At 49.6% G+C, this 24976-nt stretch overlaps 1 protein-coding gene across 1 annotated transcript in view; it reads right to left on the bottom strand.

The window, feature by feature from the left end:
- The window catches only part of nlk1 (nemo-like kinase, type 1), a 50260-nt gene that overhangs the window by 13891 nt on the left and 11393 nt on the right, over positions 1-24976 (bottom strand). The window contains exons 8-9 of the mRNA XM_088917804.1: positions 3397-3483; positions 2186-2384 (exon numbers count right to left, since the gene is read on the bottom strand). Of these exons, the coding sequence (XP_088773930.1) occupies positions 2186-2384; positions 3397-3483 (286 nt within the window). The remainder of the gene's footprint in view (positions 1-2185; positions 2385-3396; positions 3484-24976) is intronic.

The following is a 24976-nucleotide window of genomic DNA, read 5'->3' on the forward strand; positions in this document are numbered from 1 at the left end:
CTGTCTCTCACCTTTGCCCTGCCACACAGAGCCCAGGTTGTGCTTTACTCTGCTGTGAGTGTGTCTCCTGTCTCTCACCTTTGCCCTGCCACACAGAGCCCAGGCTGTGCTGTACTCTGCTGTGAGTGTGTCTCCTGTCTCTCACCTTTGCCCTGCCACACAGAGCCCAGGTTGTGCTGTACTCTGCTGTGAGTGTGTCTCCTGTCACTCTCACCTTTGCCCTGCCACACAGAGCCCAGGTTGTGCTTTACTCTGCTGTGAGTGTGTCTCCTGTCTCTCACCTTTGCCCTGCCACACAGAGCCCAGGTTGTGCTTTACTCTGCTGCCAGTGTGTCTCCTGTCTCTCACCTTTGCCCTGCCACACAGAGCCCAGGTTGTGCTGTACTCTGCTGTGAGTGTGTCTCCTGTCACTCTCACCTTTGCCCTGCCACACAGAGCCCAGGCTGTGCTGTACTGCTGCTGTCAGTGTGTCTCCTGTCTCTCACCTTTGCCCTGCCACACAGAGCCCAGGCTGTGCTGTACTGCTGCTGTGAGTGTGTCTCCTGTCTCTCACCTTTGCCCTGCCACACAGAGCCCAGGCTGTGCTGTACTGCTGCTGTCAGTGTGTCTCCTGTCTCTCACCTTTGCCCTGCCACACAGAGCCCAGGCTGTACTGTACTGCTGCTGTGAGTGTGTCTCCTGTCACTCTCACCTTTGCCCTGCCACACAGAGCCCAGGTTGTGCTTTACTCTGCTGTGAGTGTGTCTCCTGTCTCTCACCTTTGCCCTGCCACACAGAGCCCAGGTTGTGCTTTACTCTGCTGCCAGTGTGTCTCCTGTCTCTCACCTTTGCCCTGCCACACAGAGCCCAGGTTGTGCTGTACTCTGCTGTGAGTGTGTCTCCTGTCACTCTCACCTTTGCCCTGCCACACAGAGCCCAGGTTGTGCTTTACTCTGCTGTGAGTGTGTCTCCTGTCTCTCACCTTTGCCCTGCCACACAGAGCCCAGGCTGTGCTGTACTGCTGCTGTGAGTGTGTCTCCTGTCTCTCACCTTTGCCCTGCCACACAGAGCCCAGGCTGTGCTGTACTGCTGCTGTCAGTGTGTCTCCTGTCTCTCACCTTTGCCCTGCCACACAGAGCCCAGGCTGTGCTGTACTGCTGCTGTGAGTGTGTCTCCTGTCACTCTCACCTTTGCCCTGCCACACAGAGCCCAGGTTGTGCTTTACTCTGCTGTGAGTGTGTCTCCTGTCTCTCACCTTTGCCCTGCCACACAGAGCCCAGGTTGTGCTTTACTCTGCTGCCAGTGTGTCTCCTGTCTCTCACCTTTGCCCTGCCACACAGAGCCCAGGTTGTGCTGTACTCTGCTGTGAGTGTGTCTCCTGTCACTCTCACCTTTGCCCTGCCACACAGAGCCCAGGTTGTGCTTTACTCTGCTGTGAGTGTGTCTCCTGTCTCTCACCTTTGCCCTGCCACACAGAGCCCAGGCTGTGCTGTACTGCTGCTGTGAGTGTGTCTCCTGTCTCTCACCTTTGCCCTGCCACACAGAGCCCAGGCTGTGCTGTACTGCTGCTGTCAGTGTGTCTCCTGTCTCTCACCTTTGCCCTGCCACACAGAGCCCAGGTTGTGCTTTACTCTGCTGTGAGTGTGTCTCCTGTCTCTCACCTTTGCCCTGCCACACAGAGCCCAGGCTGTGCTGTACTGCTGCTGTGAGTGTGTCTCCTGTCTCTCACCTTTGCCCTGCCACACAGAGCCCAGGCTGTGCTGTACTGCTGCTGTCAGTGTGTCTCCTGTCTCTCACCTTTGCCCTGCCACACAGAGCCCAGGCTGTGCTGTACTGCTGCTGTGAGTGTGTCTCCTGTCACTCTCACCTTTGCCCTGCCACACAGAGCCCAGGTTGTGCTTTACTCTGCTGTCAGTGTGTCTCCTGTCTCTCACCTTTGCCCTGCCACACAGAGCCCAGGTTGTGCTGTACTCTGCTGTGAGTGTGTCTCCTGTCACTCTCACCTTTGCCCTGCCACACAGAGCCCAGGTTGTGCTTTACTCTGCTGTGAGTGTGTCTCCTGTCTCTCACCTTTGCCCTGCCACACAGAGCCCAGGTTGTGCTTTACTCTGCTGTCAGTGTGTCTCCTGTCTCTCACCTTTGCCCTGCCACACAGAGCCCAGGTTGTGCTGTACTCTGCTGTGAGTGTGTCTCCTGTCACTCTCACCTTTGCCCTGCCACACAGAGCCCAGGTTGTGCTCGTACTGGTCCTGGAAGGTCCGGGCGGCGGGCGGCTCGAAGTCGTGGGTGTAGATGCGGCCGCTGGGCACGGAGTAGCAGCACTGGCACATGCAGGTGTGGTAGCGGAGACGCCCCTCCTCCAGGTAGGGATGGGAGAGGGCGTCACTCCCGGAGATCCTCTTCGCCTGGGAGAGAGACATCACAGACCCCAGCAGTGTTAATGTACTGGAGTGTCCAGTCAGTGTGTCTGTATTAACCCCTCTCTCTCTCTCAGTGCAGTGTTAATGTACTGGAGTGTCCAGTCAGTGTGTGTATTAACCCCTCTCTCTCTCAGTGCAGTGTTAATGTACTGGAGTGTCCAGTCAGTGTGTGTGTATTAACCCCTCTCTCTCTCTCAGTGCAGTGTTAATGTACTGGAGTGTCCAGTCAGTGTGTCTGTATGAACCCCTCTCTCTCTCTCAGTGCAGTGTTAATGTACTGGAGTGTCCAGTCAGTGTGTCTGTATAAACCCCTCTCTCTCTCTCAGTGCAGTGTTAATGTACTGGAGTGTCCAGTCAGTGTGTGTGTATTAACCCCTCTCTCTCTCTCATACAGTGTTAATGTACTGGAGTGTCCAGTCAGTGTGTCTGTATTAACCCCTCTCTCTCTCAGTGCAGTGTTAATGTACTGGAGTGTCCAGTCAGTGTGTGTATTAACCCCTCTCTCTCTCAGTGCAGTGTTAATGTACTGGAGTGTCCAGTCAGTGTGTCTGTATTAACCCCTCTCTCTCTCAGTGCAGTGTTAATGTACTGGGGTGTCCAGTCAGTGTGTCTGTATTAACCCCTCTCTCTCTCTCATACAGTGTTAATGTACTGGAGTGTCCAGTCAGTGTGTCTGTATTAACCCCTCTCTCTCTCAGTGCAGTGTTAATGTACTGGAGTGTCCAGTCAGTGTGTGTATTAACCCCTCTCTCTCTCAGTGCAGTGTTAATGTACTGGAGTGTCCAGTCAGTGTGTCTGTATTAACCCCTCTCTCTCTCAGTGCAGTGTTAATGTACTGGGGTGTCCAGTCAGTGTGTCTGTATTAACCCCTCTCTCTCTCAGTGCAGTGTTAATGTACTGGGGTGTCCAGTCAGTGTGTCTGTATTAACCCCTCTCTCCCTCTCAGTTTTGAACTGTCAGGTGAGGAAGATGACACTGTGGTCTGTTTCTCTCTTACCGGGTCAAACACCAGCATCCGACACAGCAGGTGGACGGCCTCATGGGTAGCTCCATCAGACAGCATGTACAGCACAGAGAGAGAGGGCTGAGAGACCAACACAGAGACAGAAATTCAGAAATGACAAACACAGTAAGACAGTGTCTCTGCTGGGATCAGTGTGTGTGTTAAACTGAGTGTGAGACAGCGTGTCTCTGCTGGGATCAGTGTGTGTGTTAAACTGAGTGTGAGACAGTGTGTCTGCTGGGATCAGTGTGTGTGTTAAACTGAGTGTGAGACAGTGTCTCTGCTGGGATCAGTGTGTGTGTTAAACTGTGTGTGAGACAGCGTGTCTCTGCTGGGATCAGTGTGTGTGTTAAACTGAGTGTGAGACAGCGTGTCTCTGCTGGGATCAGTGTGTGTTAAACTGAGTGTGAGACAGTGTCTCTGCTGGGATCAGTGTGTGTGTGTTAAACTGAGTGTGAGACAGTGTCTCTGCTGGGATCAGTGTGTGTGTTAGAGGGCGAGACAGTGTCTCTGCTGGGATCAGTGCTGTGTGTTAAACTGAGTGTGAGACAGCGTGTCTCTGCTGGGATCAGTGTGTGTGTTAAACTGAGTGTGAGACAGCGTGTCTCTGCTGGGATCAGTGTGTGTTAAACTGAGTGTGAGACAGTGTCTCTGCTGGGATCAGTGCTGTGTGTTAAACTGAGTGTGAGACAGTGTCTCTGCTCGGATCAGTGTGTGTGTTAAACTGAGTGTGAGACAGTGTGTCTGCTGGGATCAGTGTGTGTGTTAAACTGAGTGTGAGACAGTGTCTCTGCTGGGATCAGTGTGTGTGTTAAACTGAGTGTGAGACAGTGTCTCTGCTGGGATCAGTGCTGTGTGTTCAACTGAGTGTGAGACAGTGTCTCTGCTGGGATCAGTGTGTGTGTTAAACTGAGTGTGAAACAGCGTGTCTCTGCTGGGATCAGTGTGTGTGTGTTAAACTGAGTGTGAGACAGTGTCTCTGCTGGGATCAGTGTGTGTGTTAAACTGAGAGTGAGACAGCGTCTCTGCTGGGATCAGTGTGTGTGTTAAACTGAGTGTGAGACAGCGTGTCTCTGCTGGGATCAGTGTGTGTGTTAAACTGAGTGTGAGACTGTCTCTGCTGGGATCAGTGCTGTGTGTTAAACTGAGTGTGAGACAGTGTCTCTGCTGGGATCAGTGTGTGTGTTAAACTGAGTGTGAGACAGTGTCTATGCTGGGATCAGTGTGTGTGTTAAACTGAGTGTGAGACAGTGTCTCTGCTGGGATCAGAGCTGTGTGTTAAACTGAGTGTGAGACAGTGTCTCTGCTGGGATCAGCGCTGTGTGTTAAACGGAGTGTGAGACAGTGTCTCTGCTGGGATCAGTGCTGTGTGTTAAACTGAGTGTGAGACAGTGTCTCTGCTGGGATCAGTGTGTGTGTTAAACTGAGTGTGAGACAGCGTGTCTCTGCTGGGATCAGTGTGTGTGTTAAACTGAGTGTGAGACAGTGTCTCTGCTGGGATCAGTGTGTGTGTTAAACTGAGTGTGAGACAGTGTCTATGCTGGGATCAGTGTGTGTGTTAAACTGAGTGTGAGACAGTGTCTCTGCTGGGATCAGAGCTGTGTGTTAAACTGAGTGTGAGACAGTGTCTCTGCTGGGATCAGCGCTGTGTGTTAAACGGAGTGTGAGACAGTGTCTCTGCTGGGATCAGTGTGTGTGTTAAACTGAGTGTGAGACAGTGTCTCTGCTGGGATCAGTGTGTGTGTTAAACTGAGTGTGAGACAGTGTCTCTGCTGGGATCAGTGTGTGTGTTAAACTGAGTGTGAGACAGTGTGTCTCTGCTGGGATCAGTGTGTGTGTTAAACTGAGTGTGAGACAGTGTCTCTGCTGGGATCAGTGTGTGTGTTAAACTGAGTGTGAGACAGCGTGTCTGCTGGGATCAGCGCTGTGTGTTAAACTGAGTGTGAGACAGTGTCTCTGCTGGGATCAGTGTGTGTGTTAAACTGAGAGTGAGACAGCGTCTCTGCTGGGATCAGTGTGTGTGTTAAACTGAGTGTGAGACAGCGTGTCTCTGCTGGGATCAGTGTGTGTGTTAAACTGAGTGTGAGACAGCGTGTCTCTGCTGGGATCAGTGTGTGTGTTAAACTGAGTGTGAGACTGTCTCTGCTGGGATCAGTGCTGTGTGTTAAACTGAGTGTGAGACAGTGTCTCTGCTGGGATCAGTGTGTGTGTTAAACTGAGTGTGAGACAGTGTCTATGCTGGGATCAGTGTGTGTGTTAAACTGAGTGTGAGACAGTGTCTCTGCTGGGATCAGAGCTGTGTGTTAAACGGAGTGTGAGACAGTGTCTCTGCTGGGATCAGCGCTGTGTGTTAAACGGAGTATGAGACAGTGTCTCTGCTGGGATCAGCGCTGTGTGTTAAACGGAGTGTGAGACAGTGTCTCTGCTGGGATCAGTGTGTGTGTTAAACTGAGTGTGAGACAGTGTCTCTGCTGGGATCAGTGTGTGTGTTAAACTGAGTGTGAGACAGTGTCTCTGCTGGGATCAGTGTGTGTGTTAAACTGAGTGTGAGACAGTGTCTCTGCTGGGATCAGTGTGTGTGTTAAACTGAGTGTGAGACAGTGTCTCTGCTGGGATCAGTGCTGTGTGTTAAACTGAGTGTGAGACAGTGTGTCTCTGCTGGGATCAGTGTGTGTGTTAAACTGAGTGTGAGACAGTGTCTCTGCTGGGATCAGCGCTGTGTGTTAAACTGAGTGTGAGACAGCGTGTCTGCTGGGATCAGCGCTGTGTGTTAAACTGAGTGTGAGACAGTGTCTCTGCTGGGATCAGTGTGTGTGTTAAACTGAGTGTGAGACGGTGTCTCTGCTGGGATCAGTGTGTGTGTTAAACTGAGTGTGAGACAGCGTGTCTCTGCTGGGATCAGTGTGTGTGTTAAACTGAGTGTGAGACAGCGTGTCTCTGCTGGGATCAGTGTGTGTGTTCAACTGAGTGTGAGACAGCGTGTCTCTGCTGGGATCAGTGCTGTGTGTTAAACTGAGTGTGAGACAGCGTGTCTCTGCTGGGATCAGTGTGTGTGTTAAACTGAGTGTGAGACAGTGTCTCTGCTGGGATCAGTGTGTGTGTTAAACTGAGTGTGAGACAGTGTCTCTGCTGGGATCAGTGTGTGTGTTAAACTGAGTGTGAGACAGTGTCTCTGCTGGGATCAGTGTGTGTGTTAAACTGAGTGTGAGACAGTGTCTCTGCTGGGATCAGTGTGTGTGTTAAACTGAGTGTGAGACAGTATCTCTGCTGGGATCAGTGTGTGTGTTAAACTGAGTGTGAGACAGTGTCTCTGCTGGGATCAGTGCTGTGTGTTAAACTGAGTGTGAGACAGTGTCTCTGCTGGGATCAGTGTGTGTGTTAAACTGAGTGTGAGACAGTGTCTCTGCTGGGATCAGTGTGTGTGTTAAACTGAGTGTGAGACAGTGTGTCTGCTGGGATCAGTGTGTGTGTTAAACTGAGTGTGAGACAGTGTCTCTGCTGGGATCAGTGTGTGTGTTAAACTGAGTGTGAGACAGTGTCTCTGCTGGGATCAGTGTGTGTGTTAAACTGAGTGTGAGACAGTGTGTCTGCTGGGATCAGTGTGTGTGTTAAACTGAGTGTGAGACAGTGTCTCTGCTGGGATCAGTGTGTGTGTTAAACTGAGTGTGAGACAGTGTCTCTGCTGGGATCAGTGCTGTGTGTTAAACTGAGTGTGAAACAGCGTGTCTCTGCTGGGATAAGTGTGTGTGTGTGTTAAACTGAGTGTGAGACAGTGTCTCTGCTGGGATCATAGTGTGTGTTAAACTGAGTGTGAGACAGTGTCTCTGCTGGGATCAGTGTGTGTGTTAAACTGAGTGTGAGACAGTGTCTCTGCTGGGATCAGTGTGTGTGTTAAACTGAGTGTGAGACAGCGTGTCTCTGCTGGGATCAGTGTGTGTGTTAAACTGAGTGTGAGACAGCGTGTCTCTGCTGGGATCAGTGTGTGTTAAACTGAGTGTGAGACAGTGTCTCTGCTGGGATCAGTGTGTGTGTGTTAAACTGAGTGTGAGACAGTGTCTCTGCTGGGATCAGTGTGTGTGTTAGAGGGCGAGACAGTGTCTCTGCTGGGATCAGTGTGTGTGTTAGAGGGCGAGACAGTGTCTCTGCTGGGATCAGTGCTGTGTGTTAAACTGAGTGTGAGACAGCGTGTCTCTGCTGGGATCAGTGTGTGTGTGTTAAACTGAGTGTGAGACAGTGTCTCTGCTGGGATCAGTGTGTGTGTTAAACTGAGAGTGAGACAGCGTCTCTGCTGGGATCAGTGTGTGTGTTAAACTGAGTGTGAGACAGCGTGTCTCTGCTGGGATCAGTGTGTGTGTTAAACTGAGTGTGAGACAGCGTGTCTCTGCTGGGATCAGTGTGTGTGTTAAACTGAGTGTGAGACTGTCTCTGCTGGGATCAGTGTGTGTGTTAAACTGAGTGTGAGACAGTGTCTCTGCTGGGATCAGTGTGTGTGTTAAACTGAGTGTGAGACAGTGTCTATGCTGGGATCAGTGTGTGTGTTAAACTGAGTGTGAGACAGTGTCTCTGCTGGGATCAGAGCTGTGTGTTAAACTGAGTGTGAGACAGTGTCTCTGCTGGGATCAGCGCTGTGTGTTAAACGGAGTGTGAGACAGTGTCTCTGCTGGGATCAGTGTGTGTGTTAAACTGAGTGTGAGACAGCGTGTCTCTGCTGGGATCAGTGTGTGTGTTAAACTGAGTGTGAGACAGTGTCTCTGCTGGGATCAGTGTGTGTGTTAAACTGAGTGTGAGACAGTGTCTATGCTGGGATCAGTGTGTGTGTTAAACTGAGTGTGAGACAGTGTCTCTGCTGGGATCAGAGCTGTGTGTTAAACTGAGTGTGAGACAGTGTGTCTCTGCTGGGATCAGTGTGTGTGTTAAACTGAGTGTGAGACAGTGTCTCTGCTGGGATCAGCGCTGTGTGTTAAACGGAGTGTGAGACAGTGTCTCTGCTGGGATCAGTGTGTGTGTTAAACTGAGTGTGAGACAGTGTCTCTGCTGGGATCAGTGTGTGTGTTAAACTGAGTGTGAGACAGTGTCTCTGCTGGGATCAGTGTGTGTGTTAAACTGAGTGTGAGACAGTGTCTCTGCTGGGATCAGTGTGTGTGTTAAACTGAGTGTGAGACAGTGTCTCTGCTGGGATCAGTGCTGTGTGTTAAACTGAGTGTGAGACAGTGTGTCTCTGCTGGGATCAGTGTGTGTGTTAAACTGAGTGTGAGACAGTGTCTCTGCTGGGATCAGTGTGTGTGTTAAACTGAGTGTGAGACAGTGTGTCTGCTGGGATCAGTGTGTGTGTTAAACTGAGTGTGAGACAGTGTCTGCTGGGATCAGTGTGTGTGTTAAACTGAGTGTGAGACAGCGTGTCTGCTGGGATCAGCGCTGTGTGTTAAACTGAGTGTGAGACAGTGTCTCTGCTGGGATCAGTGTGTGTGTTAAACTGAGAGTGAGACAGCGTCTCTGCTGGGATCAGTGTGTGTGTTAAACTGAGTGTGAGACAGCGTGTCTCTGCTGGGATCAGTGTGTGTGTTAAACTGAGTGTGAGACAGCGTGTCTCTGCTGGGATCAGTGTGTGTGTTAAACTGAGTGTGAGACTGTCTCTGCTGGGATCAGTGCTGTGTGTTAAACTGAGTGTGAGACAGTGTCTCTGCTGGGATCAGTGTGTGTGTTAAACTGAGTGTGAGACAGTGTCTCTGCTGGGATCAGAGCTGTGTGTTAAACTGAGTGTGAGACAGTGTCTCTGCTGGGATCAGCGCTGTGTGTTAAACGGAGTGTGAGACAGTGTCTCTACTGGGATCAGTGCTGTGTGTTAAACTGAGTGTGAGACAGCGTGTCTCTGCTGGGATCAGTGTGTGTGTTAAACTGAGTGTGAGACAGCGTGTCTCTGCTGGGATCAGTGTGTGTGTTAAACTGAGTGTGAGACAGCGTGTCTCTGCTGGGATAAGTGTGTGTGTTCAACTGAGTGTGAGACAGCGTGTCTCTGCTGGGATCAGTGCTGTGTGTTAAACTGAGTGTGAGACAGCGTGTCTCTGCTGGGATCAGTGTGTGTGTTAAACTGAGTGTGAGACAGTGTCTCTGCTGGGATCAGTGTGTGTGTTAAACTGAGTGTGAGACAGTGTCTCTGCTGGGATCAGTGTGTGTGTTAAACTGAGTGTGAGACAGTGTCTCTGCTGGGATCAGTGTGTGTGTTAAACTGAGTGTGAGACAGTGTCTCTGCTGGGATCAGTGTGTGTGTTAAACTGAGTGTGAGACAGTATCTCTGCTGGGATCAGTGTGTGTGTTAAACTGAGTGTGAGACAGTGTCTCTGCTGGGATCAGTGCTGTGTGTTAAACTGAGTGTGAGACAGTGTCTCTGCTGGGATCAGTGTGTGTGTTAAACTGAGTGTGAGACAGTGTCTCTGCTGGGATCAGTGTGTGTGTTAAACTGAGTGTGAGACAGTGTCTCTGCTGGGATCAGTGCTGTGTGTTAAACTGAGTGTGAGACAGCGTGTCTCTGCTGGGATCAGTGTGTGTGTTAAACTGAGTGTGAGACAGTGTCTCTGCTGGGATCAGTGTGTGTGTTAAACTGAGTGTGAGACAGTGTCTCTGCTGGGATCAGTGTGTGTGTTAAACTGAGTGTGAGACAGTGTCTCTGCTGGGATCAGTGTGTGTGTTAAACTGAGTGTGAGACAGTGTGTCTGCTGGGATCAGTGTGTGTGTTAAACTGAGTGTGAGACTGTCTCTGCTGGGATCAGTGTGTGTGTTTAACTGAGTGTGAGACAGCGTGTCTCTGCTGGGATCAGTGTGTGTGTTAAACTGAGTGTGAGACAGCGTGTCTCTGCTGGGATCAGTGTGTGTGTTAAACTGAGTGTGAGACAGTGTCTCTGCTGGGATCAGTGTGTGTGTTAAACTGAGTGTGAGACAGTGTCTCTGCTGGGATCAGTGCTGTGTGTTAAACTGAGTGTGAAACAGCGTGTCTCTGCTGGGATAAGTGTGTGTGTGTGTTAAACTGAGTGTGAGACAGTGTCTCTGCTGGGATCATAGTGTGTGTTAAACTGAGTGTGAGACAGTGTCTCTGCTGGGATCAGTGTGTGTGTTAAACTGAGTGTGAGACAGTGTCTCTGCTGGGATCAGTGTGTGTGTTAAACTGAGTGTGAGACAGCGTGTCTCTGCTGGGATCAGTGTGTGTGTTAAACTGAGTGTGAGACAGCGTGTCTCTGCTGGAATCAGTGCTGTGTGTTAAACTGAGTGTGAGACAGTGTCTCTGCTGGAATCAGTGCTGTGTGTTAAACTGAGTGTGAGACAGTGTCTCTGCTGGGATCAGTGTGTGTGTTAAACTGAGTGTGAGACAGTGTCTCTGCTGGGATCAGTGTGTGTGTTAAACTGAGTGTGAGACAGTGTCTCTGCTGGGATCAGTGTGTGTGTTAAACTGAGTGTGAGACAGTGTCTCTGCTGGGATCAGTGCTGTGTGTTAAACTGAGTGTGAGACAGTGTCTCTGCTGGGATCAGTGCTGTGTGTTAAACTGAGTGTGAGACAGTGTCTCTGCTGGGATCAGAGCTGTGTGTTAAACTGAGTGTGAGACAGTGTCTCTGCTGGGATCAGAGCTGTGTGTTAAACTGAGTGTGAGACAGTGTCTCTGCTGGGATCAGCGCTGTGTGTTAAACGGAGTGTGAGACAGTGTCTCTGCTGGGATCAGTGTGTGTGTTAAACTGAGTGTGAGACAGTGTCTCTGCTGGGATCAGTGTGTGTGTTAAACTGAGTGTGAGACAGTGTCTCTGCTGGGATCAGTGTGTGTGTTAAACTGAGTGTGAGACAGTGTCTCTGCTGGGATCAGTGCTGTGTGTTAAACTGAGTGTGAGACAGCGTGTCTGCTGGGATCAGCGCTGTGTGTTAAACGGAGTGTGAGACAGTGTCTCTGCTGGGATCAGTGTGTGTGTTAAACTGAGTGTGAGACGGTGTCTCTGCTGGGATCAGTGTGTGTGTTAAACTGAGTGTGAGACGGTGTCTCTGCTGGGATCAGTGTGTGTGTTAAACTGAGTGTGAGACAGTGTGTCTGCTGGGATCAGTGTGTGTGTTAAACTGAGTGTGAGACAGTGTCTCTGCTGGGATCAGTGTGTGTGTTAAACTGAGTGTGAGACAGTGTCTCTGCTGGGATCAGTGTGTGTGTTAAACTGAGTGTGAGACAGTGTCTCTGCTGGGATCAGTGTGTGTGTTAAACTGAGTGTGAGACAGTGTCTCTGCTGGGATCAGTGTGTGTGTTAAACTGAGTGTGAGACAGTATCTCTGCTGGGATCAGTGTGTGTGTTAAACTGAGTGTGAGACAGTGTCTCTGCTGGGATCAGTGCTGTGTGTTAAACTGAGTGTGAGACAGTGTCTCTGCTGGGATCAGTGTGTGTGTTAAACTGAGTGTGAGACAGTGTCTCTGCTGGGATAAGTGTGTGTGTGTGTTAAACTGAGTGTGAGACAGTGTCTCTGCTGGGATCATAGTGTGTGTTAAACTGAGTGTGAGACAGTGTCTCTGCTGGGATCAGTGTGTGTGTTAAACTGAGTGTGAGACGGTGTCTCTGCTGGGATCAGTGTGTGTGTTAAACTGAGTGTGAGACAGCGTGTCTCTGCTGGGATCAGTGTGTGTGTTAAACTGAGTGTGAGACAGCGTGTCTCTGCTGGGATCAGTGTGTGTGTTCAACTGAGTGTGAGACAGCGTGTCTCTGCTGGGATCAGTGCTGTGTGTTAAACTGAGTGTGAGACAGCGTGTCTCTGCTGGGATCAGTGTGTGTGTTAAACTGAGTGTGAGACAGTGTCTCTGCTGGGATCAGTGTGTGTGTTAAACTGAGTGTGAGACAGTGTCTCTGCTGGGATCAGTGTGTGTGTTAAACTGAGTGTGAGACAGTGTCTCTGCTGGGATCAGTGTGTGTGTTAAACTGAGTGTGAGACAGTGTCTCTGCTGGGATCAGTGTGTGTGTTAAACTGAGTGTGAGACAGTATCTCTGCTGGGATCAGTGTGTGTGTTAAACTGAGTGTGAGACAGTGTCTCTGCTGGGATCAGTGCTGTGTGTTAAACTGAGTGTGAGACAGTGTCTCTGCTGGGATCAGTGTGTGTGTTAAACTGAGTGTGAGACAGTGTCTCTGCTGGGATCAGTGTGTGTGTTAAACTGAGTGTGAGACAGTGTGTCTGCTGGGATCAGTGTGTGTGTTAAACTGAGTGTGAGACAGTGTCTCTGCTGGGATCAGTGTGTGTGTTAAACTGAGTGTGAGACAGTGTCTCTGCTGGGATCAGTGTGTGTGTTAAACTGAGTGTGAGACAGTGTGTCTGCTGGGATCAGTGTGTGTGTTAAACTGAGTGTGAGACAGTGTCTCTGCTGGGATCAGTGTGTGTGTTAAACTGAGTGTGAGACAGTGTCTCTGCTGGGATCAGTGCTGTGTGTTAAACTGAGTGTGAGACAGCGTGTCTCTGCTGGGATCAGTGCTGTGTGTTAAACTGAGTGTGAAACAGCGTGTCTCTGCTGGGATAAGTGTGTGTGTGTGTTAAACTGAGTGTGAGACAGTGTCTCTGCTGGGATCATAGTGTGTGTTAAACTGAGTGTGAGACAGTGTCTCTGCTGGGATCAGTGTGTGTGTTAAACTGAGTGTGAGACAGTGTCTCTGCTGGGATCAGTGTGTGTGTTAAACTGAGTGTGAGACAGCGTGTCTCTGCTGGGATCAGTGTGTGTGTTAAACTGAGTGTGAGACAGCGTGTCTCTGCTGGGATCAGTGTGTGTTAAACTGAGTGTGAGACAGTGTCTCTGCTGGGATCAGTGTGTGTGTGTTAAACTGAGTGTGAGACAGTGTCTCTGCTGGGATCAGTGTGTGTGTTAGAGGGCGAGACAGTGTCTCTGCTGGGATCAGTGTGTGTGTTAGAGGGCGAGACAGTGTCTCTGCTGGGATCAGTGCTGTGTGTTAAACTGAGTGTGAGACAGCGTGTCTCTGCTGGGATCAGTGTGTGTGTTAAACTGAGTGTGAGACAGCGTGTCTCTGCTGGGATCAGTGTGTGTTAAACTGAGTGTGAGACAGTGTCTCTGCTGGGATCAGTGCTGTGTGTTAAACTGAGTGTGAGACAGTGTCTCTGCTCGGATCAGTGTGTGTGTTAAACTGAGTGTGAGACAGTGTGTCTGCTGGGATCAGTGTGTGTGTTAAACTGAGTGTGAGACAGTGTCTCTGCTGGGATCAGTGTGTGTGTTAAACTGAGTGTGAGACAGTGTCTCTGCTGGGATCAGTGCTGTGTGTTAAACTGAGTGTGAGACAGTGTCTCTGCTGGGATCAGTGTGTGTGTTAAACTGAGTGTGAAACAGCGTGTCTCTGCTGGGATCAGTGTGTGTGTGTTAAACTGAGTGTGAGACAGTGTCTCTGCTGGGATCAGTGTGTGTGTTAAACTGAGAGTGAGACAGCGTCTCTGCTGGGATCAGTGTGTGTGTTAAACTGAGTGTGAGACAGCGTGTCTCTGCTGGGATCAGTGTGTGTGTTAAACTGAGTGTGAGACAGCGTGTCTCTGCTGGGATCAGTGTGTGTGTTAAACTGAGTGTGAGACTGTCTCTGCTGGGATCAGTGTGTGTGTTAAACTGAGTGTGAGACAGTGTCTCTGCTGGGATCAGTGTGTGTGTTAAACTGAGTGTGAGACAGTGTCTATGCTGGGATCAGTGTGTGTGTTAAACTGAGTGTGAGACAGTGTCTCTGCTGGGATCAGAGCTGTGTGTTAAACTGAGTGTGAGACAGTGTCTCTGCTGGGATCAGCGCTGTGTGTTAAACGGAGTGTGAGACAGTGTCTCTGCTGGGATCAGTGTGTGTGTTAAACTGAGTGTGAGACAGCGTGTCTCTGCTGGGATCAGTGTGTGTGTTAAACTGAGTGTGAGACAGTGTCTCTGCTGGGATCAGTGTGTGTGTTAAACTGAGTGTGAGACAGTGTCTATGCTGGGATCAGTGTGTGTGTTAAACTGAGTGTGAGACAGTGTCTCTGCTGGGATCAGAGCTGTGTGTTAAACTGAGTGTGAGACAGTGTGTCTCTGCTGGGATCAGTGTGTGTGTTAAACTGAGTGTGAGACAGTGTCTCTGCTGGGATCAGCGCTGTGTGTTAAACGGAGTGTGAGACAGTGTCTCTGCTGGGATCAGTGTGTGTGTTAAACTGAGTGTGAGACAGTGTCTCTGCTGGGATCAGTGTGTGTGTTAAACTGAGTGTGAGACAGTGTCTCTGCTGGGATCAGTGTGTGTGTTAAACTGAGTGTGAGACAGTGTCTCTGCTGGGATCAGTGTGTGTGTTAAACTGAGTGTGAGACAGTGTCTCTGCTGGGATCAGTGCTGTGTGTTAAACTGAGTGTGAGACAGTGTGTCTCTGCTGGGATCAGTGTGTGTGTTAAACTGAGTGTGAGACAGTGTCTCTGCTGGGATCAGTGTGTGTGTTAAACTGAGTGTGAGACAGTGTGTCTGCTGGGATCAGTGTGTGTGTTAAACTGAGTGTGAGACAGTGTCTGCTGGGATCAGTGTGTGTGTTAAACTGAGTGTGAGACAGCGTGTCTGCTGGGATCAGCGCTGTGTGTTAAACTGAGTGTGAGACAGTGTCTCTGCTGGGATCAGTGTGTGTGTTAAACTGAGAGTGAGACAGCGTCTCTGCTGGGATCAGTGTGTGTGTTAAACTGAGTGTGAGACAGCGTGTCTCTGCTGGGATCAGTGTGTGTGTTAAACTGAGTGTGAGACAGCGTGTCTCTGCTGGGATCAGTGTGTGTGTTAAACTGAGTGTGAGACTGTCTCTGCTGGGATCAGTGCTGTGTGTTAAACTGAGTGTGAGACAGTGTCTCTGCTGGGATCAGTGTGTGTGTTAAACTGAGTGTGAGACAGTGTCTCTGCTGGGATCAGAGCTGTGTGTTAAACTGAGTGTGAGACAGTGTCTCTGCTGGGATCAGCGCTGTGTGTTAAACGGAGTGTGAGACAGTGTCTCTACTGGGATCAGTGCTGTGTGTTAAACTGAGTGTGAGACAGCGTGTCTCTGCTGGGATCAGTGTGTGTGTTAAACTGAGTGTGAGACAGCGTGTCTCTGCTGGGATCAGTGTGTGTGTTAAACTGAGTGTGAGACAGCGTGTCTCTGCTGGGATAAGTGTGTGTGTTCAACTGAGTGTGAGACAGCGTGTCTCTGCTGGGATCAGTGCTGTGTGTTAAACTGAGTGTGAGACAGCGTGTCTCTGCTGGGATCAGTGTGTGTGTTAAACTGAGTGTGAGACAGTGTCTCTGCTGGGATCAGTGTGTGTGTTAAACTGAGTGTGAGACAGTGTCTCTGCTGGGATCAGTGTGTGTGTTAAACTGAGTGTGAGACAGTGTCTCTGCTGGGATCAGTGTGTGTGTTAAACTGAGTGTGAGACAGTGTCTCTGCTGGGATCAGTGTGTGTGTTAAACTGAGTGTGAGACAGTATCTCTGCTGGGATCAGTGTGTGTGTTAAACTGAGTGTGAGACAGTGTCTCTGCTGGGATCAGTGCTGTGTGTTAAACTGAGTGTGAGACAGTGTCTCTGCTGGGATCAGTGTGTGTGTTAAACTGAGTGTGAGACAGTGTCTCTGCTGGGATCAGTGTGTGTGTTAAACTGAGTGTGAGACAGTGTCTCTGCTGGGATCAGTGCTGTGTGTTAAACTGAGTGTGAGACAGCGTGTCTCTGCTGGGATCAGTGTGTGTGTTAAACTGAGTGTGAGACTGTCTCTGCTGGGATCAGTGCTGTGTGTTAAACTGAGTGTGAGACAGTGTCTCTGCTGGGATCAGTGTGTGTGTTAAACTGAGTGTGAGATAGTGTCTGCTGGGATCAGTGTGTGTGTTAAACTGAGTGTGAGACAGTGTCTCTGCTGGGATCAGTGTGTGTGTTAAACTGAGTGTGAGACAGTGTCTCTGCTGGGATCAGTGTGTGTGTTAAACTGAGTGTGAGACAGTGTCTCTGCTGGGATCAGTGTGTGTGTTAAACTGAGTGTGAGACAGTGTGTCTGCTGGGATCAGTGTGTGTGTTAAACTGAGTGTGAGACTGTCTCTGCTGGGATCAGTGTGTGTGTTTAACTGAGTGTGAGACAGCGTGTCTCTGCTGGGATCAGTGTGTGTGTTAAACTGAGTGTGAGACAGCGTGTCTCTGCTGGGATCAGTGTGTGTGTTAAACTGAGTGTGAGACAGTGTCTCTGCTGGGATCAGTGTGTGTGTTAAACTGAGTGTGAGACAGTGTCTCTGCTGGGATCAGTGTGTGTGTTAAACTGAGTGTGAGACAGTGTCTCTGCTGGGATCAGTGCTGTGTGTTAAACTGAGTGTGAAACAGCGTGTCTCTGCTGGGATAAGTGTGTGTGTGTGTTAAACTGAGTGTGAGACAGTGTCTCTGCTGGGATCATAGTGTGTGTTAAACTGAGTGTGAGACAGTGTCTCTGCTGGGATCAGTGTGTGTGTTAAACTGAGTGTGAGACAGTGTCTCTGCTGGGATCAGTGTGTGTGTTAAACTGAGTGTGAGACAGCGTGTCTCTGCTGGGATCAGTGTGTGTGTTAAACTGAGTGTGAGACAGCGTGTCTCTGCTGGAATCAGTGCTGTGTGTTAAACTGAGTGTGAGACAGTGTCTCTGCTGGAATCAGTGCTGTGTGTTAAACTGAGTGTGAGACAGTGTCTCTGCTGGGATCAGTGTGTGTGTTAAACTGAGTGTGAGACAGTGTCTCTGCTGGGATCAGTGTGTGTGTTAAACTGAGTGTGAGACAGTGTCTCTGCTGGGATCAGTGTGTGTGTTAAACTGAGTGTGAGACAGTGTCTCTGCTGGGATCAGTGCTGTGTGTTAAACTGAGTGTGAGACAGTGTCTCTGCTGGGATCAGTGCTGTGTGTTAAACTGAGTGTGAGACAGTGTCTCTGCTGGGATCAGAGCTGTGTGTTAAACTGAGTGTGAGACAGTGTCTCTGCTGGGATCAGAGCTGTGTGTTAAACTGAGTGTGAGACAGTGTCTCTGCTGGGATCAGCGCTGTGTGTTAAACGGAGTGTGAGACAGTGTCTCTGCTGGGATCAGTGTGTGTGTTAAACTGAGTGTGAGACAGTGTCTCTGCTGGGATCAGTGTGTGTGTTAAACTGAGTGTGAGACAGTGTCTCTGCTGGGATCAGTGTGTGTGTTAAACTGAGTGTGAGACAGTGTCTCTGCTGGGATCAGTGCTGTGTGTTAAACTGAGTGTGAGACAGCGTGTCTGCTGGGATCAGCGCTGTGTGTTAAACTGAGTGTGAGACAGTGTCTCTGCTGGGATCAGTGTGTGTGTTAAACTGAGTGTGAGACGGTGTCTCTGCTGGGATCAGTGTGTGTGTTAAACTGAGTGTGAGACGGTGTCTCTGCTGGGATCAGTGTGTGTGTTAAACTGAGTGTGAGACAGTGTGTCTGCTGGGATCAGTGTGTGTGTTAAACTGAGTGTGAGACAGTGTCTCTGCTGGGATCAGTGTGGTGTTAAACTGAGTGTGAGACAGTGTCTCTGCTGGGATCAGTGTGTGTGTTAAACTGAGTGTGAGACAGTGTCTCTGCTGGGATCAGTGTGTGTGTTAAACTGAGTGTGAGACAGTGTCTCTGCTGGGATCAGTGTGTGTGTTAAACTGAGTGTGAGGACAGTGTCTCTGCTGGGATCAGTGTGTGTGTTAAACTGAGTGTGAGAACAGTGTCTCTGCTGTCAGTGCTGTGTGTTAAACTGAGTGTGAGACAGTGTCTCTGCTGGGATCAGTGTGTGTGTTAAACTGAGTGTGAGACAGTGTCTCTGCTGGGATAAGTGTGTGTGTGTGTTAAACTGAGTGTGAGACAGTGTCTCTGCTGGGATCATAGTGTGTGTTAAACTGAGTGTGAGACAGTGTCTCTGCTGGGATCAGTGTGTGTGTTAAACTGAGTGTGAGACAGTGTCTATGCTGGGATCAGTGTGTGTGTTAAACTGAGTGTGAGACAGTGTCTCTGCTGGGATCAGAGCTGTGTGTTAAACTGAGTGTGAGACAGTGTCTCTGCTGGGATCAGCGCTGTGTGTTAAACGGAGTGTGAGACAGTGTCTCTGCTGGGATCAGTGTGTGTGTTAAACTGAGTGTGAGACAGCGTGTCTCTGCTGGGATCAGTGTGTGTGTTAAACTGAGTGTGAGACAGTGTCTCTGCTGGGATCAGTGTGTGTGTTAAACTGAGTGTGAGACAGTGTCTATGCTGGGATCAGTGTGTGTGTTAAACTGAGTGTGAGACAGTGTCTCTGCTGGGATCAGAGCTGTGTGTTAAACTGAGTGTGAGACAGTGTGTCTCTGCTGGGATCAGTGTGTGTGTTAAACTGAGTGTGAGACAGTGTCTCTGCTGGGATCAGCGCTGTGTGTTAAACGGAGTGTGAGACAGTGTCTCTGCTGGGATCAGTGTGTGTGTTAAACTGAGTGTGAGACAGTGTCTCTGCTGGGATCAGTGTGTGTGTTAAACTGAGTGTGAGACAGTGTCTCTGCTGGGATCAGTGTGTGTGTTAAACTGAGTGTGAGACAGTGTCTCTGCTGGGATCAGTGTGTGTGTTAAACTGAGTGTGAGACAGTGTCTCTGCTGGGATCAGTGCTGTGTGTTAAACTGAGTGTGAGACAGTGTGTCTCTGCTGGGATCAGTGTGTGTGTTAAACTGAGTGTGAGACAGTGTCTCTGCTGGGATCAGTGTGTGTGTTAAACTGAGTGTGAGACAGTGTGTCTGCTGGGATCAGTGTGTGTGTTAAACTGAGTGTGAGACAGTGTCTGCTGGGATCAGTGTGTGTGTTAAACTGAGTGTGAGACAGCGTGTCTGCTGGGATCAGCGCTGTGTGTTAAACTGAGTGTGAGACAGTGTCTCTGCTGGGATCAGTGTGTGTGTTAAACTGAGAGTGAGACAGCGTCTCTGCTGGGATCAGTGTGTGTGTTAAACTGAGTGTGAGACAGCGTGTCTCTGCTGGGATCAGTGTGTGTGTTAAACTGAGTGTGAGACAGCGTGTCTCTGCTGGGATCAGTGTGTGTGTTAAACTGAGTGTGAGACTGTCTCTGCTGGGATCAGTGCTGTGTGTTAAACTGAGTGTGAGACAGTGTCTCTGCTGGGATCAGTGTGTGTGTTAAACTGAGTGTGAGACAGTGTCTCTGCTGGGATCAGTGTGTGTGTTAAACTGAGTGTGAGACAGTGTCTCTGCTGGGATCAGAGCTGTGTGTTAAACTGAGTGTGAGACAGTGTCTCTGCTGGGATCAGCGCTGTGTGTTAAACGGAGTGTGAGACAGTGTCTCTGCTGGGATCAGTGCTGTGTGTTAAACTGAGTGTGAGACAGTGTCTCTGCTGGGATCAGTGTGTGTGTTAAACTGAGTGTGAGACAGCGTGTCTCTGCTGGGATCAGTGTGTGTGTTAAACTGAGTGTGAGACAGTGTCTCTGCTGGGATCAGTGTGTGTGTTAAACTGAGTGTGAGACAGTGTCTATGCTGGGATCAGTGTGTGTGTTAAACTGAGTGTGAGACAGTGTCTCTGCTGGGATCAGAGCTGTGTGTTAAACTGAGTGTGAGACAGTGTCTCTGCTGGGATCAGCGCTGTGTGTTAAACGGAGTGTGAGACAGTGTCTCTGCTGGGATCAGTGTGTGTGTTAAACTGAGTGTGAGACAGTGTCTCTGCTGGGATCAGTGTGTGTGTTAAACTGAGTGTGAGACAGTGTCTCTGCTGGGATCAGTGTGTGTGTTAAACTGAGTGTGAGACAGTGTCTCTGCTGGGATCAGTGTGTGTGTTAAACTGAGTGTGAGACAGTGTCTCTGCTGGGATCAGTGCTGTGTGTTAAACTGAGTGTGAGACAGTGTGTCTCTGCTGGGATCAGTGTGTGTGTTAAACTGAGTGTGAGACAGTGTCTCTGCTGGGATCAGCGCTGTGTGTTAAACTGAGTGTGAGACAGCGTGTCTGCTGGGATCAGCGCTGTGTGTTAAACTGAGTGTGAGACAGTGTCTCTGCTGGGATCAGTGTGTGTGTTAAACTGAGTGTGAGACGGTGTCTCAGCTGGGATCAGTGCTGTGTGTTAAACTGAGTGTGAGACAGCGTGTCTCTGCTGGGATCAGTGTGTGTGTTAAACTGAGTGTGAGACAGTGTCTCTGCTGGGATCAGTGTGTGTGTTAAACTGAGTGTGAGACAGTGTCTCTGCTGGGATCAGTGTGTGTGTTAAACTGAGTGTGAGACAGTGTCTCTGCTGGGATCAGTGTGTGTGTTAAACTGAGTGTGAGACAGTATCTCTGCTGGGATCAGTGTGTGTGTTAAACTGAGTGTGAGACAGTGTCTCTGCTGGGATCAGCGCTGTGTGTTAAACTGAGTGTGAGACAGCGTGTCTGCTGGGATCAGCGCTGTGTGTTAAACTGAGTGTGAGACAGTGTCTCTGCTGGGATCAGTGTGTGTGTTAAACTGAGTGTGAGACGGTGTCTCTGCTGGGATCAGTGTGTGTGTTAAACTGAGTGTGAGACAGCGTGTCTCTGCTGGGATCAGTGTGTGTGTTAAACTGAGTGTGAGACAGCGTGTCTCTGCTGGGATCAGTGTGTGTGTTCAACTGAGTGTGAGACAGCGTGTCTCTGCTGGGATCAGTGCTGTGTGTTAAACTGAGTGTGAGACAGCGTGTCTCTGCTGGGATCAGTGTGTGTGTTAAACTGAGTGTGAGACAGTGTCTCTGCTGGGATCAGTGTGTGTGTTAAACTGAGTGTGAGACAGTGTCTCTGCTGGGATCAGTGTGTGTGTTAAACTGAGTGTGAGACAGTGTCTCTGCTGGGATCAGTGTGTGTGTTAAACTGAGTGTGAGACAGTGTCTCTGCTGGGATCAGTGTGTGTGTTAAACTGAGTGTGAGACAGTGTCTCTGCTGGGATCAGTGTGTGTGTTAAACTGAGTGTGAGACAGTGTCTCTGCTGGGATCAGTGTGTGTGTTAAACTGAGTGTGAGACAGTGTCTCTGCTGGGATCAGTGTGTGTGTTAAACTGAGTGTGAGACAGTGTCTCTGCTGGGATCAGTGTGTGTGTTAAACTGAGTGTGAGACAGTGTGTCTGCTGGGATCAGTGTGTGTGTTAAACTGAGTGTGAGACTGTCTCTGCTGGGATCAGTGCTGTGTGTTAAACTGAGTGTGAAACAGCGTGTCTCTGCTGGGATAAGTGTGTGTGTGTTAAACTGAGTGTGAGACAGTGTCTCTGCTGGGATCATAGTGTGTGTTAAACTGAGTGTGAGACAGTGTCTCTGCTGGGATCAGTGCTGTGTGTTAAACTGAGTGTGAGACAGTGTCTCTGCTGGGATCAGTGTGTGTGTTAAACTGAGTGTGAGACAGTGTCTCTGCTGGGATCAGTGTGTGTGTTAAACTGAGTGTGAGACAGCGTGTCTCTGCTGGGATCAGTGTGTGTGTTAAACTGAGTGTGAGACTGTCTCTGCTGGAATCAGTGCTGTGTGTTAAACTGAGTGTGAGACAGTGTCTCTGCTGGGATCAGTGTGTGTGTTAAACTGAGTGTGAGACAGTGTCTCTGCTGGGATCAGTGTGTGTGTTAAACTGAGTGTGAGACAGTGTCTCTGCTGGGATCAGTGTGTGTGTTAAACTGAGTGTGAGACAGTGTCTCTGCTGGGATCAGAGCTGTGTGTTAAACTGAGTGTGAGACAGTGTCTCTGCTGGGATCAGCGCTGTGTGTTAAACGGAGTGTGAGACAGTGTCTCTGCTGGGATCAGTGTGTGTGTTAAACTGAGTGTGAGACAGTGTCTCTGCTGGGATCAGTGTGTGTGTTAAACTGAGTGTGAGACAGTGTCTCTGCTGGGATCAGTGTGTGTGTTAAACTGAGTGTGAGACAGTGTGTCTCTGCTGGGATCAGTGTGTGTGTTAAACTGAGTGTGAGACAGTGTCTCTCTGCTGGGATCAGCGTGTGTGTTAAACTGAGTGTGAGACAGTGTCTCTGCTGGGATCAGCGCTGTGTGTTAAACTGAGTGTGAGACAGCGTGTCTGCTGGGATCAGCGCTGTGTGTTAAACTGAGTGTGAGACAGTGTCTCTGCTGGGATCAGTGTGTGTGTTAAACTGAGTGTGAGACGGTGTCTCTGCTGGGATCAGTGTGTGTGTTAAACTGAGTGTGAGACAGCGTGTCTCTGCTGGGATCAGTGTGTGTGTTAAACTGAGTGTGAGACAGCGTGTCTCTGCTGGGATCAGTGTGTGTGTTCAACTGAGTGTGAGACAGCGTGTCTCTGCTGGGATCAGCGCTGTGTGTTAAACTGAGTGTGAGACAGCGTGTCTGCTGGGATCAGCGCTGTGTGTTAAACTGAGTGTGAGACAGTGTCTCTGCTGGGATCAGTGTGTGTGTTAAACTGAGTGTGAGACGGTGTCTCTGCTGGGATCAGTGTGTGTGTTAAACTGAGTGTGAGACAGTGTCTCTGCTGGGATCAGTGCTGTGTGTTAAACTGAGTGTGAGACAGTGTCTCTGCTGGGATCAGTGTGTGTGTTAAACTGAGTGTGAGACAGTGTCTCTGCTGGGATCAGTGTGTGTGTTAAACTGAGTGTGAGACAGTGTGTCTGCTGGGATCAGTGTGTGTGTTAAACTGAGTGTGAGACTGTCTCTGCTGGGATCAGTGCTGTGTGTTAAACTGAGTGTGAAACAGCGTGTCTCTGCTGGGATCAGTGTGTGTGTGTGTTAAACTGAGTGTGAGACAGTGTCTCTGCTGGGATCAGTGCTGTGTGTTAAACTGAGTGTGAGACAGTGTCTCTGCTGGGATCAGTGCTGTGTGTTAAACTGAGTGTGAGACAGTGTGTCTCTGCTGGGATCAGTGTGTGTGTTAAACTGAGTGTGAGACAGTGTCTCTGCTGGGATCAGTGCTGTGTGTTAAACTGAGTGTGAGACAGTGTCTCTGCTGGGATCAGTGTGTGTGTTAAACTGAGTGTGAGACAGTGTCTCTGCTGGGATCAGTGTGTGTGTTAAACTGAGTGTGAGACAGCGTGTCTCTGCTGGGATCAGTGTGTGTGTTAAACTGAGTGTGAGACTGCGTGTCTCTGCTGGGATCAGTGTGTGTGTTAAACTGAGTGTGAGACTGTCTCTGCTGGGATCAGTGTGTGTGTTAAACTGAGTGTGAGACAGTGTCTCTGCTGGGATCAGTGTGTGTGTTAAACTGAGTGTGAGACAGTGTCTCTGCTGGGATCAGTGCTGTGTGTTAAACTGAGTGTGAGACAGTGTCTCTGCTGGGATCAGTGCTGTGTGTTAAACTGAGTGTGAGACAGTGTCTCTGCTGGGATCAGTGTGTGTGTTAAACTGAGTGTGAGACAGTGTCTCTGCTGGGATCATTGTGTGTGTTAAACTGAGTGTGAGACAGTGTGTCTGCTGGGATCAGTGTGTGTGTTAAACTGAGTGTGAGACAGTGTCTCTGCTGGGATCAGTGTGTGTGTTAAACTGAGTGTGAGACGGTGTGTCTGCTGGGATCAGTGTGTGTGTTAAACTGAGTGTGAGACAGTGTCTCTGCTGGGATCAGTGTGTGTGTTAAACTGAGTGTGAGACGGTGTGTCTGCTGGGATCAGTGTGTGTGTTAAACTGAGTGTGAGACAGCGTGTCTCTGCTGGGATCAGTGTGTGTGTTAAACTGAGTGTGAGACAGTGTCTCTGCTGGGATCAGTGTGTGTGTTAAACTGAGTGTGAGACAGCGTGTCTCTGCTGGGATCAGTGCTGTGTGTTAAACTGAGTGTGAGACAGCGTGTCTCTGCTGGGATCAGTGTGTGTGTTAAACTGAGTGTGAGACAGTGTCTCTGCTGGGATCATTGTGTGTGTGTTAAACTGAGTGTGAGACAGCGTGTCTCTGCTGGGATCAGTGTGTGTGTTAAACTGAGTTTGAGACAGCGTGTCTCTGCTGGGATCAGTGTGTGTGTTAAACTGAGTGTGAGACTGTCTCTGCTGGGATCAGTGTGTGTGTTAAACTGAGTGTGAGACAGTGTCTCTGCTGGGATCAGTGTGTGTTAAACTGAGTGCGAGACAGTGTCTCTGCTGGGATCAGTGTGTGTGTTAAACTGAGTGTGAGACAGCGTGTCTCTGCTGGGATCAGTGTGTGTGTTAAACTGAGTGTGAGACAGTGTCTCTGCTGGGATCAGTGTGTGTGTTAAACTGAGTGTGAGACAGCATGTCTCTGCTGGGATCAGTGCTGTGTGTTAAACTGAGTGTGAGACTGTCTCTGCTGGGATCATTGTGTGTGTTAAACTGAGTGTGAGACAGCGTGTCTCTGCTGGGATCAGTGTGTGTGTTAAACTGAGTTTGAGACAGCGTGTCTCTGCTGGGATCAGTGTGTGTGTTAAACTGAGTGTGAGACAGCATGTCTCTGCTGGGATCAGTGCTGTGTGTTAAACTGAGTGTGAGACAGTGTCTCTGCTGGGATCAGTGTGTGTGTTAAACTGAGTGTGAGACAGCGTGTCTCTGCTGGGATCAGTGTGTGTGTTAAACTGAGTGTGAGACAGTGTGTCTGCTGGGATCAGTGTGTGTGTTAAACTGAGTGTGAGACAGCGTGTCTCTGCTGGGATCAGTGTGTGTGTTAAACTGAGTGTGAGACAGTGTGTCTGCTGGGATCAGTGTGTGTGTTAAACTGAG

The sequence above is a fragment of the Atractosteus spatula genome, chromosome 5 (assembly GCF_055471065.1).
Source record: "Atractosteus spatula isolate fAtrSpa1 chromosome 5, fAtrSpa1.hap1, whole genome shotgun sequence".
Lineage (NCBI taxonomy): Eukaryota > Metazoa > Chordata > Actinopteri > Semionotiformes > Lepisosteidae > Atractosteus > Atractosteus spatula.